This window comes from Aricia agestis, chromosome 20 (assembly GCF_905147365.1).
Source record: "Aricia agestis chromosome 20, ilAriAges1.1, whole genome shotgun sequence".
Lineage (NCBI taxonomy): Eukaryota > Metazoa > Arthropoda > Insecta > Lepidoptera > Lycaenidae > Aricia > Aricia agestis.
This window is the reverse complement of record NC_056425.1, coordinates 5,556,735-5,574,231: the sequence shown is the minus strand read 5'-3', so window position 1 is coordinate 5,574,231 and position 17,497 is coordinate 5,556,735. Positions and strand designations below refer to the sequence as shown.

The window sequence follows — 17,497 nt, the reverse complement described above, 5'->3', positions numbered from 1 at the left end:
TCATACACATATTTAATACACATCCAGACCCGGGAACATTGAAAACTATTTTGTTCCGTCGGCGGGATTCTGCTCATTTCCTGTTGCATTTCGCAAAAAGGTCCTGTCATGTCCTGTCGGTAAAGTGACTAACGGCCCGATTCTCAACTTTTGAAAGCTCGATCAGCTATCTCACACGCACCCATACATGCAGTCTTACGCGCGAGTGAGACAGTTCACAATCGAAATTCGAGGTATGAGAATCAGGCCCCTGATCACTGAATGCCCCTCAAAATGAAAATCAGCAACGAAAGTTCGCGTCCATTGTTTGGCGCTATCGCAAATTGCAACGGCTATCTGCGTGTTAAACTCGCACGTCACATGTAAGCAGTTTACCGCCCGTCGCCTGTTTGGTGTCCATTTTGTAACGTTTTGCGTCCATTTTGTAACGTTTTGCATCCATTTTGTGTTCATTTCCATTGGGGATATTGGTGAAAGTATTGTTTTGTGTAATATTTTGCCAAATTAGAACTTTTTTGGCCCTTTATTAATATTGTAAAATATGCAAAACGGTGCTACCTAAGCCGGTGTATCGATTTTAATGGAATTGGAAATACTTTAAGATCCATTAAAGGATAAGATACCTAGTTTCATTGCTTACTTTTAGTATAACTTTATCTAATTTCCATACTACAGATACATTTAGTTAACGCCTCCGTGGTCCAGTGGTTAAGAGCGTGGCTCTTGACTCGGAGGTCGTGGGTTCGATTTCCGCGTTGGCAACATGTTATTTCCAAGTTTGGTTAGAACAATGCAGGCTGATCACCTGATTGTCTGACAAGTAAGATGATCCATGCATCGAATGGGTATGTAAAAAGTCGGTCCTGCGCCTGATCTCTCGCCATTCGTGTCGGTCTTCCGTCCTACTAGGTAATATGAGAGTATAAGGAATAGAGAGTGCTCTTGTGTACTGCGCACACACTTGGGCACTATAAAATTACTCCTGCATAGCTGGCCTGGTTTCAATGAAACCGGCCGCCGTCACCGAAACCGCTATGAGGGGGGGGGGGGATTATTATTATTATATTATATATATATATATATATATGTTATAGTCAAAGTCCGATACACAGTCTCTTCGCGGAAGGACTGGTTTATCCTAGGTTTGGCCAAAGCCGTCAGGCGATCCCCGAAATACATTTCAATTTCGCCCTTTGCCTGAAGTATTTTTAGTCAAACCCAGGAGCTCCTAACTTTTCAGTCAAACGTCGAAAGTAAATTATTCTGTTTCGGTTTTGGCCTAGTCAATCCTAGCTAGAAGCGACTGCAAAACTCGGTCAAACGTTGATCTGAACATGTTTAAACAGGTTCATAATGTCTCTCGCGGTGTTCCGACCGATTGTTTTGTCATTTCATGTTCGTTCATTGAGCATGCGGGCGTGTAATTGTGTAAAATTGAAGATGAGTGAATCAAACGGAGTTGTTGTTACTAAAAACGTGGATAAAGAAGCTTTATTAAAACAATTAACATTAACATTAATGCCTCACCATGTCAGAAAAATGATTAATTTGCCACTTTAACTACCTAAGAAATTATTAAAACAATTAACATTAAAGTTAATGCCTCACCATGTCAGAAAAATGATTAATTTTCCATTTTAATTACTTAAGAAATTATTAAAACAATAAACATCAAAATAGGCTTGATGACTATTTTTTTTTCTTATTGGTAATTGAAAGACCCTTAAAAAATAGAAACATTGCTGAAAGAATGACTCTGATAGCTTAAAAATTCACCAAGATATGACTATTCAAACATCTCATAAAATAGACCTGCCCAAAACGCTCCATACAAAGTGCTACGAAAGACTGACGTCACTCTTTCGTAGTTTGTACGCATCGGGAGAGAACTTTGTTCGATAGGTATATTAAATACTGCGTTTATGAAAGTGTTTTCATAACAAAAGTTGCTTTTAATTGCATAAGATATCGAATGGTATACAAATATTAAGAAATTTAATTTAAAAAAAAAAACGACTTGATTATCCAACTTTGAAGGCGCATAACAAAAAAAATAAAAATGCTATCGAGCTGAAATTTTGGGAACACTTATTTTTCACCGTGATTTCTTTATTTTATTAACAAAATTCGCTAATCTTTGACCTTGTCATCATCCCTATTTTAAAAATGTTATTTTTTTATACCTAATCTTACAAACTAACCTCCGTATATTCCAAAGCATTTCTTTATTTATTTTATACTTTACTAGCTGTTGCCCGCGACTTCGTCCGCGTGGACTTCAGTTTATAGCGCGCGATGTCAACAAAATTGGTGTCAAAAGCTTTTATAAAAAAACCCTGGTACCCCTTAAATCAATACAGCTGTGCAGTGTGCAAACAATAAGTACTTCATTTTTGTATGTTAAACTTTATATATTATGCCAAATTTTAAAGCTTATTTAGCCCCCCAATTACACAACTTTACCCATAAACTATTTATCATTGATAGGTTTAGCCCCAATTTCACCAACGTCTGTTAGTGTTAACAGCTTGTTAAAATATCCTGTCTTCTCTTTCATTCATATGAAAAACGAAACAGCTAACGTGATACTAATTCGAGCATTAACTTTAACAGTCGTTGGTGAAATTTGGTCTTAAGGTTATGTCACTGCCTGCACAGATAAAGTACTGAGTTATTTAATACCGTAGAATAGATATAACAATCGAAAAAAATCGAGACTTAAATGTAAGATGATACCACCTCTTATAGAAAGACTTTTGAGCAAGCGTCAGCGCGATGTAGAAGACGCACGGCGCCATCTATTATGAATTTTTTGAACAAATTTACGACCCTTACAACCCTTTTTTCCAGTAAAAAAGTAGCCTATGTCCTTTCTCAGACTTTAGACTATCAGTATACAAAATTTCATTACAATCGGTTCGGTAGTTTTGGCGTTTGGCGTGAAAGCGAGACTGACAGACAGACAGACAGACAGAGATACTTTCGCATTCATAATATTAGTACAGATTATGTGCACACTGCACAGCTGTTTTTGGGTATTTTGATTAATTAAGGGCCGCGCTACACCGGAATGGCAGCGGCGAGGCGAGCACTTTCAGCGCTGCCATTCCGGTGTAGCGCGCTGCGCGGCCCTAAGAGGGGTACCACTTACCAGGGTTTTAAAAAGTTTTTAAATTTGACACAAATTTTGTTGACACCGCGCGCTATAAACTAAAGTCCACGCGGACGAAGTCGCGGGCAACAGCTAGTTATGAATAAAAACAATAATCTACACTACTATTATAAAGAGAAAAGATTTGATTTTTTGTTTGTTTGTTTGAGTCGAATAGGCTCCGAAACTACTGGACCGATTTGAAAAATTCTTTTACCATTGGAATCCTGCATTATTTCTGCTGAACATAGGCTAATTTTTATTTTGGAAAAATATAAGGTTCCGTAAGATATTTGGGATTTTCGGACGCAAGGTTTAAAAAATCAACCAGAAAAGTTACTTATTTTGCGTACGCTGCCTAAACTATAAAAGATAGAGGCATAAAATATTCTAAGTAATTATAGATCTTTTAAATATCTACAAAAAAGTCCGCGACACACTATACCTATCTATGTTGAGTGAGGCACAATAACCATTTTTTTATTAAAAAATCTAGAATTTTTTTGGACTATATTTAAATGCGTTTATTTAAATCATGCTATTGACCCTTATCAAAATAAATTATTTCATCACTAAGTACAGTTAATGTAGATAATATTTGGTCTTTGAATGATTAAAATTGGACGTTTGGTTTTAATGTTATGGCGAAATTAAAATATTACGATTTCTGCTGCACGTTGCGAATTGGGCGTCAAGGCGCGATGCGCGGGTGTGCGTGCGGTAGGGGAGAGATTTAATTATCAGTGCCACAGACTCGCCCGGAGAGTCCACGTAAATATTACCTCGATCGTGGGAATCGCAGACACAATAGATTTTCAATAGTTATGCGACAGCCGGGTGCTGCTTTATTGATTTGATATAGACTATCGTGCTTCATTATTATAATCCTAATTTCAAAAAAGCTTTAAAAGTTATGACTACGAAAGTAATATTTTTAGAACTTTTTAAAATAAGTTTTGAATGACTATTATTTTTGATTGCTATTATAATTAATTAATTTCTTTAACTATAAATCTCCAATAGCGGCAGCCGGCTGCCAGCATAACAATTGAAGATCTATTGTGTCTGCGATACCCACGATGCCGATGCACGATGGAAGTATTAATGCATATTTTTTAATCCACACTATTTCTGCTGAATATAGGCTATATTTAATGAGAGAAAAAAGGGAACCGTATTAAGTGTTAATAATTGTGTGAAAAATCTACCAAAATATTCCTTCTTGCTTATGCTTTATAAATTATAGACTATACTTACTTATCGCAAAGTGATGTACTATAGTCTTATAGTTCTGCAGGTAAGGATAAAATAATCAAACATAACACTTAAAATATAAAAATATAAAAAAAAATACAATAAAAATGTGTTATATGTACATAATAATTATAATATAGTAGTTGCAGGCTAAATAATGTAAACTATTTTTATGTTCTGCTTAACATATAGATTGACTACCTTTATTTAAAAAAAAAAAATTAAAAACCAATGTCCACCCGTGCGAAGCCGGGCCGGGCCGCTAGTATATAATAAAGTAGGTATGATTAGTTCTGTTATAATAATGAAGTAAAAAATAAAGCGCCATCTGTTTTCATATATTAGAATTAAAATGTAAAAATATTTTCTGGATGGAATATAGGCCAACACAACACACTCGAACTCCTTAGAAATGCAGTAGGAGTTCTATAAGATAAGATAGATTGATTATTATTATAGCAAGTGATAATATTATTAAACATAATATTCTAACGTATTAAAAACTATAAACAAAAACATAATAACTAATAAGTATGATTAGTTCTATGTTACAACGAAGTAAAAAAAAGCGCCATCTGTTGAATCGTATTAGAACTAAAATGTTCATTGCATCGCGTCGATATATTTCTGGATTTTTTATAATATTATACATAAAATATATTTAAGATTTTTGAAATATTATTTTAATACACATCCAAGACCCAGGAACATTGAAAACTTTTTGTTCCGCCTGCGGGACTCGAACCCAGGACCCCCGGGATGAGCGCTGGCCACGCGCAATGCGAAGTAATTTTCATCGATATTTTCATGGAAATAAGATATTTTCCCACATCAAAATGTAGCCTATGTCCTTTCTCAGACTCTAGAATAACTGTGTACAAAATTTCATTGCAATCGGTTCAGTAGTTTTGGCGTGAAAGCGAGACAGACAGACAGACAGACAGACAGACAGACAGACAGAGATACTTTCGCATTTATAATATTAGTATAGATTGCACATCGTACAAAAGGCGGGCCTAATGCCACACGGCATTCTCTCAAAGCATCTCAAATATAAAAGTGAAAATCACGTAAGCTGACCAATCAGGTGTCAGAACTGGCAGAGTTAAGCGGTTAAGACTTGAAAGCTGCTTAAATGATAAAATGCTTCCAAATATACGAAGATAAGACACTTCATACCTATATCGGAGTTTGACTCGTCAAACCCCGATTTAATAAAATTGTGTTTTGACGTTTGCCTGACCAAATTAGTCCCTCCCAGGTTTGACGAAAATTGTTTAGTCAAAGGCCGAAAATTTACATTTGTTTGGGCTTTGACTAAGTCATTCAGTCTGACCTGAGGATTGACCAGTCCAGCCTAGGAGCGCCGGAGCTTCGGAGTTTGCCTATAACATATACATTTAGGTACTTATGGTGATGTCACAAATCAAAGTCTGTCAAAATTCTACCACCCTTACTAATAAAAAAAATATCCACAGCCGAACATAATATAACGCCCTCCTTTTTGGAAGTCGGTTAAAAAGAAATCCACACTATGTTTATAGAAATCTTCTTTTTCTACTAGCAAACAGACGGACAATTCCTAAGTCCATTTTACGTGGTAGAGCCATGCTTCGGCATGAATGGGCCGGCTTGACCGAAAAGTACCACGGGCTCACAGAAAACCGGCGTGAAACAGTACTTGCGCTGTGTTTCGCCGAGTGAGTTTACCGGAGGCCCAATTCCCTACTCTTCCCTTCCCTATTCCCTTCCTTACCTCCCCTACCCTGTAATCCTATTTCCTCTTAAAAGGCCGGCAACGCACCTGCAGCTCTTCTGATGTTGCGTGTGTCCATGGGCGATGGAAGTTGCTTTCCATCAGGTGACCCGTTAGCTCGTTTGCTCCCTTATTTCATAAAATAAAAAGTCCAAACCAAATAAAGATAGAAAAGAGACTATGAAATAATATTGAGGTATTTTTAAATGGAATTAAGTTGTTCCAACTTCCAACACTGACCGATTCACAAAAGCAATCGACTTTTATCATTTTCGAGCTCAATTGATCATCAAGCGGCTCATTTTCACCCAATTAATTCTTTTGACAGTCACTTGACGCGTTTATGGCGATTTTTAAATGGATATCGTTTTGATGTGTTGATTCGTCTATTTATCATGATTATTGTGTTTGCAACTTGCGTCGACAGTGATATCAAAATGTTGGTTATAATAAAAGTGTTATTCCCTTTTATATTGTCGTTTAGTTTTTAGTTTGATCTTCAAAAATTATTTAAAATTTAATCTTTTAGTTTTTAGTTTGATCTTCAAAAAAAATATTTAAAATTTAACCTTTTAGTTTTTAGTTTGATTTTCAAAAATTATTTAAAAATTTATTTTAATTGATGTACTTTGGCAAATAAAACAGTTCCAGGAAAAAAAATGTTGTCGTGACCCTAATATTATATCTAAGGTTGTTTTTGCTAAATAACCTCAATATAAAATATAGGTTTCGAATTGATCTGGATACAAATATAAAATTAGTAAATGACAGGAAATCTCAGTTCATTTTGGTTCAAAGTCAACAAAATTGTTTTTCATATTAATATCAACAAAATACCTAGACGATTCGTTTATACTTCAATGAAAGTAATTTGAAATTCTGAGATAAATACGAGAATCTGGAATTGTTGTTGTTTTGTGAAACTGTGTCTGATAGGTTTGTACACAAAATACACTTGATTGTTAGATAATAATGTCTAGATTCTAGACTACAGACTTATTTCTAGACTTTTCATACTACGTTACTAGTTAATACATTATGTTTGTCACGTGATAAATTTTCAAACAAGTCATGTTAGAAGCATGATAATTAAAACAAAGGTACTTATGCACTCCAGGAATGCCGGCAGAACTGAAAACGAGACAACAGGCCAGGCATACATTTTCGAGACATAGCAGAAAAAAGGAGAATATTAATACAGGTAGTATTAATATTCTCCTTTTTTCTGCTATTCCTACACCGCGGTCTCTTTTCTCTCTGTTTTACGAATTTTTTATGAGTTCACGTATCCTGACACATTTTTTAACCATCACAAAAAAATGCACAGCGTTGCTAAATAAGTTTTTACTTCTTAAACGTATATTTAAAATGTATAATAATATACAATGTGTCCCAATACCAGTCTCCGGTCCTTAAATGTTATATTAAATGAAATATAATATCATATAATCGACGAATTAAAAATTCCATATTTGATAACTTAAGGATTGGACACTGGTGTCGGGACTCATAATATAATATAAAAGTTTAGACTTGTTATTTCAGATGTTTGTTATATTATAATCTAACAAACACGTAAAACATCCAATCTAAACTATTTACAAAATTTCAAGGATCTGTATTCCAATACTGAGGTCAATCCTGACATAACCATGTAGCACACCTGGGACCAGCACAGCACATTTATGTCAACTACATAAGGTTTACTTTCGTAAAGTCAAAGGTAAAATACAGTGACAGAATGAAATATCACAGGGTGTAAGATAGAGCTTGTTAGGCGCTACAAAAAGTGTGTTAGAAAACCTAAAGCTGAATTCAGATGGTGCACTCAAATAAAGTGATAATACTAATTTTAAAGGTGTATGTCCCTAATAAGTAATATAGAGTTCACTGTGAAAGTAGCAGCGCTGAAAGAGTTACTTTTATGGGTATGGTCAAATTTATGATGTTGGGCATTACTCCTAAGTCATATTACTCATAAAACATAGAAGTTAAAACTTTCAGGATAGAACTTAGAACTCTACAGGGTGTAACAAAATAAAGCGATAATACTTTACTCTTTCAGCGCTGCTACTTTCACAGTAAACTCTATATTACTTATTAGGGACATACACCTTTAAAATTAGTATGAATTCAGCTTTAGGATTTCTAACACACCTTTTTGTAGCGCCTAACAAGCTCTATCTTACATCTGTGATATTTCATTCTGTCACTGTATTTTACCTTTGGGATAGCTTACCTTTATATACATGGGACTCAAACACACACCAAAAATATTAACAGTTATCACTTAGTTTTGTGACACCCTGTTTAAGGGACTGACATACACACCCTAAAGTATTATCATGTTGCGTTGTCACCCTGTATACTACGTGTGTTATTTTTAATTGAAAACAAGTGGTCACAGTACGGCGGAACTTCTGACACAATGTGAAAACTTCCCCGCGCCATTTCTAGCACATGGTGTCAGGAGTTCGCAACATTTTTCGCCAATTTTCACCATTTTTTGGTTGACTTTAATATCACAATGTTTTCGCCTTTTTAGACACAACAACAAGACAAAAAGTGCAGTTTTCTTTTTACGACGGCAAATAAACTGAGCGCCATGTGTCGCTTGAAATATTCGAAAGTACGAAAGTAATAGTTTCATGTTTTGAAGAGAAAATTTTAAATTGAATTCAGGGTTGCTAAACTTTCTTTTTGTTTTTCGCGAGCAATTTATATAAAATTATTTGATGTATTTTGCGACATAATAGAGAATTGAAGCGATGCGGTCACGGCTTATGAGAGTATTCTAATATTCATTTTAATGATAATATTATTCTAAATAATCGTTTATGCTCTAAATGGACAATTGTAATCACAATTATAATTAAAGTGTACTTAGTATGTAGTACTTTAGTTTCATAAATGTTCATCAGGGGGCATCTGCTATTTAATGAAAGTAACTGTTTACATATTATTATCATTAAATGATTATTCTCTTTATTGACCGTCGAATAGTTAGCGTACTCATGATAATAACGAGCTAACATAAGATCAATTTTATTTTAACTATGGTGCACAATGTTCTGTTCAATTATTATAATTTCATGGTATAATTTTATTTTTTAGTCACTCCATGTTTTTTTATGAAACAAACGTACAAACGAGTCACCTGATGGGAAGCAACTTCCGTCGCCCATTGACACTCGCAGCATCAGAACAGCTGCAGGTGCGTTGCCGGCCTTTTAAGAGAGGATAAGGGTGATAGGGGAGGGTAGGGATGGGAAGGGAATAGGGTAGGGGATTGGGCCTTCGGTAAACTCACTCGGCGAAACACAGCGCAAACGCTGTTTCACGCTGGTTTTCTGTGAGAACGTGGTATTTCTCCGGTCGAGCCGGCCCACTCGTGCCGAAGCATGGCTCTCCCACGTATAATGCCCATGTTACGCGTTCCCCTGCAACTATCATTAAGGCGTCCATATACGTAAGGTCGATCGTTCCGGTCGGCCTGATAGCAGGCCGACCTGCTGGGATTCTCGGATTAGACTTTAGAGTGTTGCATTGTCAGTGCCTGAACCTAGCCTGAACATAGTAACATTCAGGCGCAATGGCGCGTTTGCTAATATTATTTAACAGTTTGAACTACCTTATTCTCTGTTACAATTACGAAATTAGCCGTACTGAACAGTTTTGTTTTTGAACATCACTTTTCAGTACAGCCATGAGCCAGTACAGCAAAAATATTCCATCATTCATCCATTCAAAATTGAACTTTATTTGCTACAGAAGAATATACAATATACATTAACTTTCCGACAGACTTGCCGCCCACTATGTTGGATGTATCAAAGTTTAAACGCATCGTTAAAAAATACATCGTTTTTCTTTGTCACGTCGCTATGTCATCTGACCCTTAACGTGAACTAAACAGTGGTCAAAGTTGTCAAAGTGTAATGATCACGGAGGACACGATCACCCGCTAATCTCACGATTAAGACCGGACTTACTGACCGGCTTGACAGTTGTTAAGTAGCTTATGTTTTGTTGTTAAAAAATCGGCCAAGTACGAGTCGAACTCGCGCACGTAGGGTTCCGTACTGTTATAGAGCAAACATAGACCAGAAATTGTATTTTTGTATGGGAGCCCCCCTTATTTTTTATTTTATTTTAATATTTTTCTTATATATTGAAGTAAACATATAATTAAGGCCTTTGTGAAAATATAAAATTATTGATATCGAGCAAAAAAGGCCAAAAAAATCACGTTTGTTGTATGGGGGCCCTTTATATATTAATTTCATTTTGTTTTTAGTATTTGTTGTTATAGCGGCAACAGATATACACAATCTGTGAAAATTTCAGAACTCTAGCCATAGCGGTTCTTGAGATACAGCCTGGAGACAGACGGACGGACAGACATCGAAGTCTCATGAATAGGGTCCCGTTTTCACCCTTTGGGTACGGATCCCTAAAAAGAACAATTTAATCAATTATTTAGCAAACATTTTGCAAAATTTTTTCCTGATTGCCCTTCCTGTTTCTGACAGTTTTATTACGAAAGGAACAAAATCAAAGAAAAATAAAGTAATCTATTTATTTAATACCAAATTACCTTGTGAGTATAATACAGCTTAAGAAAAAAATACCAAAATTAATGCCATAAGCTAAGATGTTCCTTGTAAGGTACTAAGACGGGTTTTTCCACAATTTGAGTGTTAATAATTGGAACATGTACCGTGTTCACTACTGGTACGTGTTTCACAATCGGTACCGTGTGGACAACTGGTACCTCCTTTATGACGGGTACCTCGTGTAGGATTGGTACCTTCTCGACGTGGTGATGGTGCACCGTGTGGACTTCATGGGGAATATGAATTCTGACGCTGGAAAGAAGAAAAATTTTAAGTATTGTAGATTCAAAGATTCAAAAACTTTATTTGCAAACCAAGTAGAATATAAACAATAATTATTGTTGTAAGTACAGACTAAGGCCAGTATCAAGACGCTCTGTGATGGTTCGGCTCTGTGATTGGTCCAAATTTTGACAGCCAACCAATCACAGAGCCTAAACCGTGTCTTGAGACCGAGATGCATCTTGAGTACTGACTATTTATACCGGCCTTAGTACCTTGTGCAGGTGTTTGCTTTAGATATATTTTGCAATTGTCAAACGGTGTTTTATTCTTATTAGTAATTAATTACATAAAATCCTCCTGTCGATGTTTTTTTGGTGCCTATTTCTGCCGAAATGAAACGATTTTGATAAATGTTCAGTGCTAATTGGGTTGGTCTAAAAATCGATTAACATCTATTAAATTGGACGCTGTTAAGCATTCGTGTACTAACCCACACAAAATACGTATTGAGTTATGAATGCAGTTATGTTCTTTAGATGATTTAGAACAAGACTGCATTCAAAATTTGACAACAAAAAAAATGTGGGTTAGGACACTAATGCTTAACAGTGACCATTTTTTATGCGACCGTAACACTAACAACATAAGTCAAAAAGCCCTAGAACAAAATTTTTTTTATTACTATCAAGCAATTTTTTGTGAGTAGCTTCATTTTGATAAGACAAACAACATTTTTATCTGCGAAAAATCTTGAAAGTGGTAGCTAACAGAGGTAGAAAGGATTTCATACATTGATTTGATGGTCCTAAAATATGGATTGTACTATTTGTAGGACAATGTTACTAATTTTATAACTATTAACCTAGAAATATACAAAAAATCAGATGGTTAGGGTTCCGTTATAGGGTACCGTAGTCAACCAAATTTTGTTGATACATGACATGAAAAAGTCAGAACTTCATCACACAAAACCACGCGCAGCCGAGCTCACGACATCATCTCATAAATGGCAGCTTTGCTAGAAAAGTAATGCTTAGAAATTGTTGCTTCTATAAAATCTTAATAGTACCATAATGTTGTCACTATAATTAAGTATATTTTTAATACTAAAATCAGGTATTTTATTTTTTAATTTATAGGTATAAGTTGATGGTGCACTTTTACATGGAATTGCCCTATAAGTAAATGTGAAATAACCAACAAAGAGAGAGAATTAATTCGAAGCGTTCATTTCATATTCATTATTTGTTGAATAATTGATGGTGGGGATTAAAACATATTTGAAACGGAGTTGCCGTGTCAATAACCCGATGTTTACCCTAATATTATGTTTACCACAAATTAACCTAAAATATTGGAAGGTCCCTTTTGTAATTTATCGAGTTGGTAGGGACCATCCATAAAGTAAGTCACACGATTTTCTAGAATTTAAACACCTCTCTCCTCCTCAGTCCTCAGTGTGACTTAACAAAACAGCAACATCGCTACGGCTTGAACATGAAGTGTGGAGCTTGGTTGTATCAAAGAATTCTATTATAGAAGTATTTGGGTTGGATATAGTCGTAGCTCATAGAATAGTGGTTAAACCTCGTATCAGCCACTATTATAGTTTGGACGGATTTAGTATATTAGTAGTATGAAACCGACTAGAACTAGTTTTAGCTGGCTAAAGGTAGATGTAACCGCACTTCTGGTTTTATAGCCGGTTTACATATTCCAATCCAGTGATCCAACCCAGCGCTAGATTACGATTGGACTAATGTTAACGGGCACTGATATGTGCTGGAATGCTTTTGCAAAAAAGCGCTGGATTGAATCACTGGATTGGAATAATTTAAACCTGGCCATTAACCTCTGTACGGCATGACATAAGCATTCCATCGGATGGGTATATTTTATTTTGGCTTGACAGGTAATCGACATGAAATCCGAATCATTTTAACAAACATTTATTTGACGGGTCCATCCACAACTTATTTGACAGATTCTCCAAACTTTGTCTGTCAAGTTAAGTTGTGGATAGACTATCTGGCACTTATCGGGAAGTAGTGAAACAGGCCCTAAGGCTTTATTAAGTGTAAAATATAACATGAATAAAGTAATAAACACAGTAATAAAAATTGTAATAAAACATTTTAGTTTATATATAGTTGATTTATAAATTATGACTAGTTAAATAGCTACTTTTAAAAATACTATTATTAGGTTTATCATTACTACTACAACGTAACAACGTCTACTATTAGGGTAGGTTAGGCTTACTAAAACGAGTAAATTAATAGATTTACTAAGATTAACTTTACGACTAGGACCTAAAATTACTAGACTAGAAAATCTACTAAAGCTTACTTAATTAGTAGGTTCACTAAAATGAATTAGTTAGTAAGTTCACAGACTGGCGTAATTGGTTACTAAAATTGACACGCTTAGTAGGCTTACTAATTATAAGTAAATTAGTAAGATCACTAGACATGGGTTCCCAAACGCTGCAGCACAAAACGCGCACGTCTGAACGCGCCGTTCTCTAAATTACTAGATTGATTTGGTTCTATGATTAGTGTTTATTCAATTAGTGGATCTACCTACCTAATAATCTACGAATAATAAAAACTACTAATAATAAATTAGTAAGGTGACCAGACTTACTGGGTTCGGTGGATAGGGTTGGGTTCAGGGTCCGCGAAAGGCAACGCCGCGCACAGATGGCTGGCGATCACTGCGGCCCAGACTAACTGAAATTTCAGAAGAAAATATTTAGGCTTATGTTGATTATTTTAATAGCATATTTTGATATATCTTTCCTGAAAGTAATGTGGATCAATGATTTGGTGAAAATAAACTGCATTAATAATACAAAGACTCTTGATCCAAGATTAAAATTGACCATGCGGCGTTTTAATTTCAAAATTGTCGCGCATCATCAATTTATTTAATTAACAATTCGGGTTTTTTTAAAACCTGTAAAACTGTCAAGGAATATTAAGAGTTAAGATACAATTGCCCATCATAATGGGAAAACACTTTTTTTTTAATAAGAATAAAAAAACAAATAAAAGATAAAAAAATAACAAATTACTGCATTGTCATTGGCTCTTAATACATATGCAAAGTTTCGAATTAATTAGACTACTGGAGATGGGTAAAAATCGTGCTCAAAGATTCCGTCACATACATACAGGCTACAGCCTAAGCTAAAAAAAGCGTGTTAAAAAAAAAATAAAAAAAGGACTCACAGCGACGTTGCGTATCATGTTTGAGTTGGATGCGTGTGAGGCGATGCGTCCACCGCCGCGCCTAATATTACCGCGGTTGTGCAATACTGGATCAGGAGTATGTACACAATATTGGTAGCCAATATATTGCTAATTTTCTACCTTTGGTAGAGGAGGCGTATATACCAAAATCCGACTTAAAAAAAATATAAATCTTTCGACTTGTACAAATCGATGGGGCAAAAATTTGAAGTATAGCTGTATTCCTTTTGGCCTAAATGGTTCATAAGAAGGAGTAGCGTAATAAGTATGTAAAGATGACAAAAAGTTGACTGCAGTAAGTCTGCAGTTTTGACAATTTTCCCTGTTACCACTTTTACCCTTATATGACTTATCATGTGAGGGTAAAAGAGGTAATGACAGATATTTTGGACACCTTGAAAGATACAATTTTAACAAAATCTTTAAAACAGGGCAAACAGGAGATCACCAAAACTAAGTAATAACATACGATATGAATACTAAAAAATCTATTTGAAATTATACCAAAATCGCATATCTAAATGCCAATTGCCAACTAAATAACGCCTAATAATAACAAAGATCCAAATAATTCTTCTTTTACATTATTTTCGTTTAATGTCACTCCAACTGTGTTTGCAAATAAAATAAATACGTCTCGTATACATAGTACATGTGCAAAAAATAGTCATTCGACTGGTCACGCAGGAGTATACATAACAAACGACTTTTCTAGAACAAACACGTACATACTTCTTATTAAACGGGCCGTAAGCAGGTCACATGTGTTAATGCTTCTTTAGAATTACAAGCAACTAAAAAAGCGAAGTTTCTACGTTTGCGTCAATACTATGATTTAGCTCAAATACATGCGGAAAATAATGTTGAAGTTTTAATTTCTTCATATTGATGTAGCTTGTCCTTAAAATTAGTGTTGACAATCTCTTTATTAATAACTCAAAACATTATTGAAGGTAACTTACTGTAAAACTGTACTTTTTATGAAGGTAAAAAAAGGTTAAAATGATGAGACACCTAGAGGAGGACGAGACCTATTCACCTTCTCCTCGACTGTTCTGCTCTACTACAGAGCAGGAACAGGCACCTCATCCACAGAGGAAATTCGTGGCACCAACCCCAAACATATCGTTCAATTTATGAGCAGTATTGGGTTGGGACAACTTGGGGATGATACTCTAGTGCGAAGGAGTCACAATAGATCCTAATATGGGTCGCAGTGACGTCAGGGCAGTGACGTCAGGGCTACAGCGACTTGCCTTATTTAACACAAATAAAGGTTAAAATTGAATTAGATTACTGCAAGTGGCAAAGAAAATAGTCAAGGTACACAAAATACTATCGAAACCCGTACCAGAATGGTGAAAAACAATATCCAGATTTCGAATTTGAGGGACCGAGGCATTTCCTTTGTGCTTAATTCAGCAGGCCGCTTTGTGCATGTCTCTTCGTCCACAAATAACGTTGCACTGTGCTACACCATTTTATGGGGTTACCCAACATCATCATTATTATCACCTTTATTATAGGTCTACCAGAATCTGATGGCAATTTTTGAAAGCAGATTTTAAAAATATATCCTTGATCATTGGATAAAATGTATATACTTTGCATGTTTCACACACAGAATAAGCCGCCAAAGGGGAAAAAGGATCGAAATGTTTTATTCCTGTTACCCCGGTATTGCAAGTCAATTTATTTTTTCACTTTTTGCCATCAGATTTTACTTTTTTCCTTAGCAACATTTAATTTGGTATTAATTTAGCGCATACTAAGCTTCGATTACATTTAGATCGACATGAATTAAAAATATATTATAGATCTAGTACCTACGAATAATAAAAACTAAGGAAAACTAACTCTGTCAAAAAACATGCTCCACAATACTTGTCAAAAAAGAGTACCTTAGGTACACATTTCAATACATTTGCAATATTTAGGTGACCTTGAGCGGTACTAGGCTGACGTTACATGACAGATCAAAAGGAACCAAATTTAAAACGGTAATAGTATGGGAGTTACGATTCCTTAGTTTTTATTATTAGTAGTCTAGTACCTACAAAGTTGATCCATTAAAAATTTGCATAATGCAAAATAAAAAATTCAATAAGTTGTCTCACTGCAAAAATCAATTAAAAATGTGACACATTACATGTGACGTTTATTGTGACACAAATAACAATAACAGATTCGTATTGCTAAAGTCTCCGGGGATGCTCTGGTTGCGCGGTTCATTACTGCTATTTCATTATAACCAGTTGTAGCATGTCAAGGCGGAGTGTGATTGAAATATTATTCGTTCAATTATTCTTCAATTTATTATTCCAATTATTAATGAAAGTCCAATTTTTGTTCATTGGCTGAATTAAGAGAATTAAAAGGCTTGATAAATGAAGTTTCTGTATTTAATGATGCAGTGGCGGCTGCGTGGGGTTATTTAATTCGAAGATTTAAATTGTATAAATTCTTGATTCGATTTGTGTTTTCTTTACGTTTACACATAATGTACATACGAATAATAAAAACTAAGGAAAAGTAACTACAGCCTACGAATAGTAAAAACTAAGGAAAAGTAACTCCGTCAAAAAACATGTTCTACAATACTTGTCAAAAATGTGTACCTAGGACCTAGGTACACATTTTCAATACATTAGCAATATTTAGGTGGCCTTCACTTCACCTTCATTCGAAAGGAACCAAATTTAAAACGGTAAATAGTATGGGAGTTACGTTTCCTTAGTTTTTTATTCTTCGTAGTTTACACCAAATTTTTTTTGCAATGTGTGTCACATCTCGATTATTGTGGAAACAATTTGGGTGATAAAATTATCTACTTTTTTCGGGACTTGAGACACTTTATTATAACATTGTTTCATCAAAGTCACTTTAGACTTTTCTTGCATTATAAATTATAAATTTATAATGGTATCTCTGATAACAATAAAAGAATTAAGCATATCGTTGAACAAACGACTCAGTAACCACAACTGAAAAGGTCATAGAATAGAACAATAACTGGAAAAGACATGGAATAGAACAATAACTGAAATATATTTAGAATAGGAAATTGCTGGAAAGAACGCACTCCCTTCAGGTGAAGTGGAATAGTGAATGAGTGCAATCAGACGTATTTCCCTAAGGGGACAGTACATTGACAGGGGCATCTGACTGGGAGGAATTATCAATACCATGAGAATTGTTATAAATGCTTGTATTGTTGCTATTTTTACTGGTGAAGCTAGGG

The 17,497-nt window shown here is 35.1% G+C and overlaps 2 protein-coding genes across 5 annotated transcripts in view; one reads left to right on the top strand and one right to left on the bottom strand.

Moving 5' to 3' along the window:
- The window catches only part of LOC121737306 (semaphorin-1A), a 389,517-nt gene that overhangs the window by 71,925 nt on the left and 300,095 nt on the right, over positions 1–17,497 (top strand). The gene's annotated exons all lie outside the window — the stretch shown is intronic.
- Positions 10,732–14,296, bottom strand: LOC121737318. The gene is made up of 3 exons (XM_042128962.1): positions 14,236–14,296; positions 13,649–13,734; positions 10,732–11,029 (listed from the first exon to the last, which is right to left on the bottom strand). The coding sequence occupies exons 1-3, from the start codon at positions 14,251–14,253 to the stop codon at positions 10,798–10,800; spliced, it is 336 nt and encodes a 111-aa protein (XP_041984896.1). The 5' UTR covers positions 14,254–14,296; the 3' UTR covers positions 10,732–10,797.

Coding starts and splice junctions, on each gene's coding strand:
- LOC121737318 (XM_042128962.1), bottom strand. Junction 11,030..13,648: donor AACCCTATCCACCGAACCCA/GTAAGTCTGGTC, acceptor TCTTCTTTCCAG/CGTCAGAATTCATATTCCCC.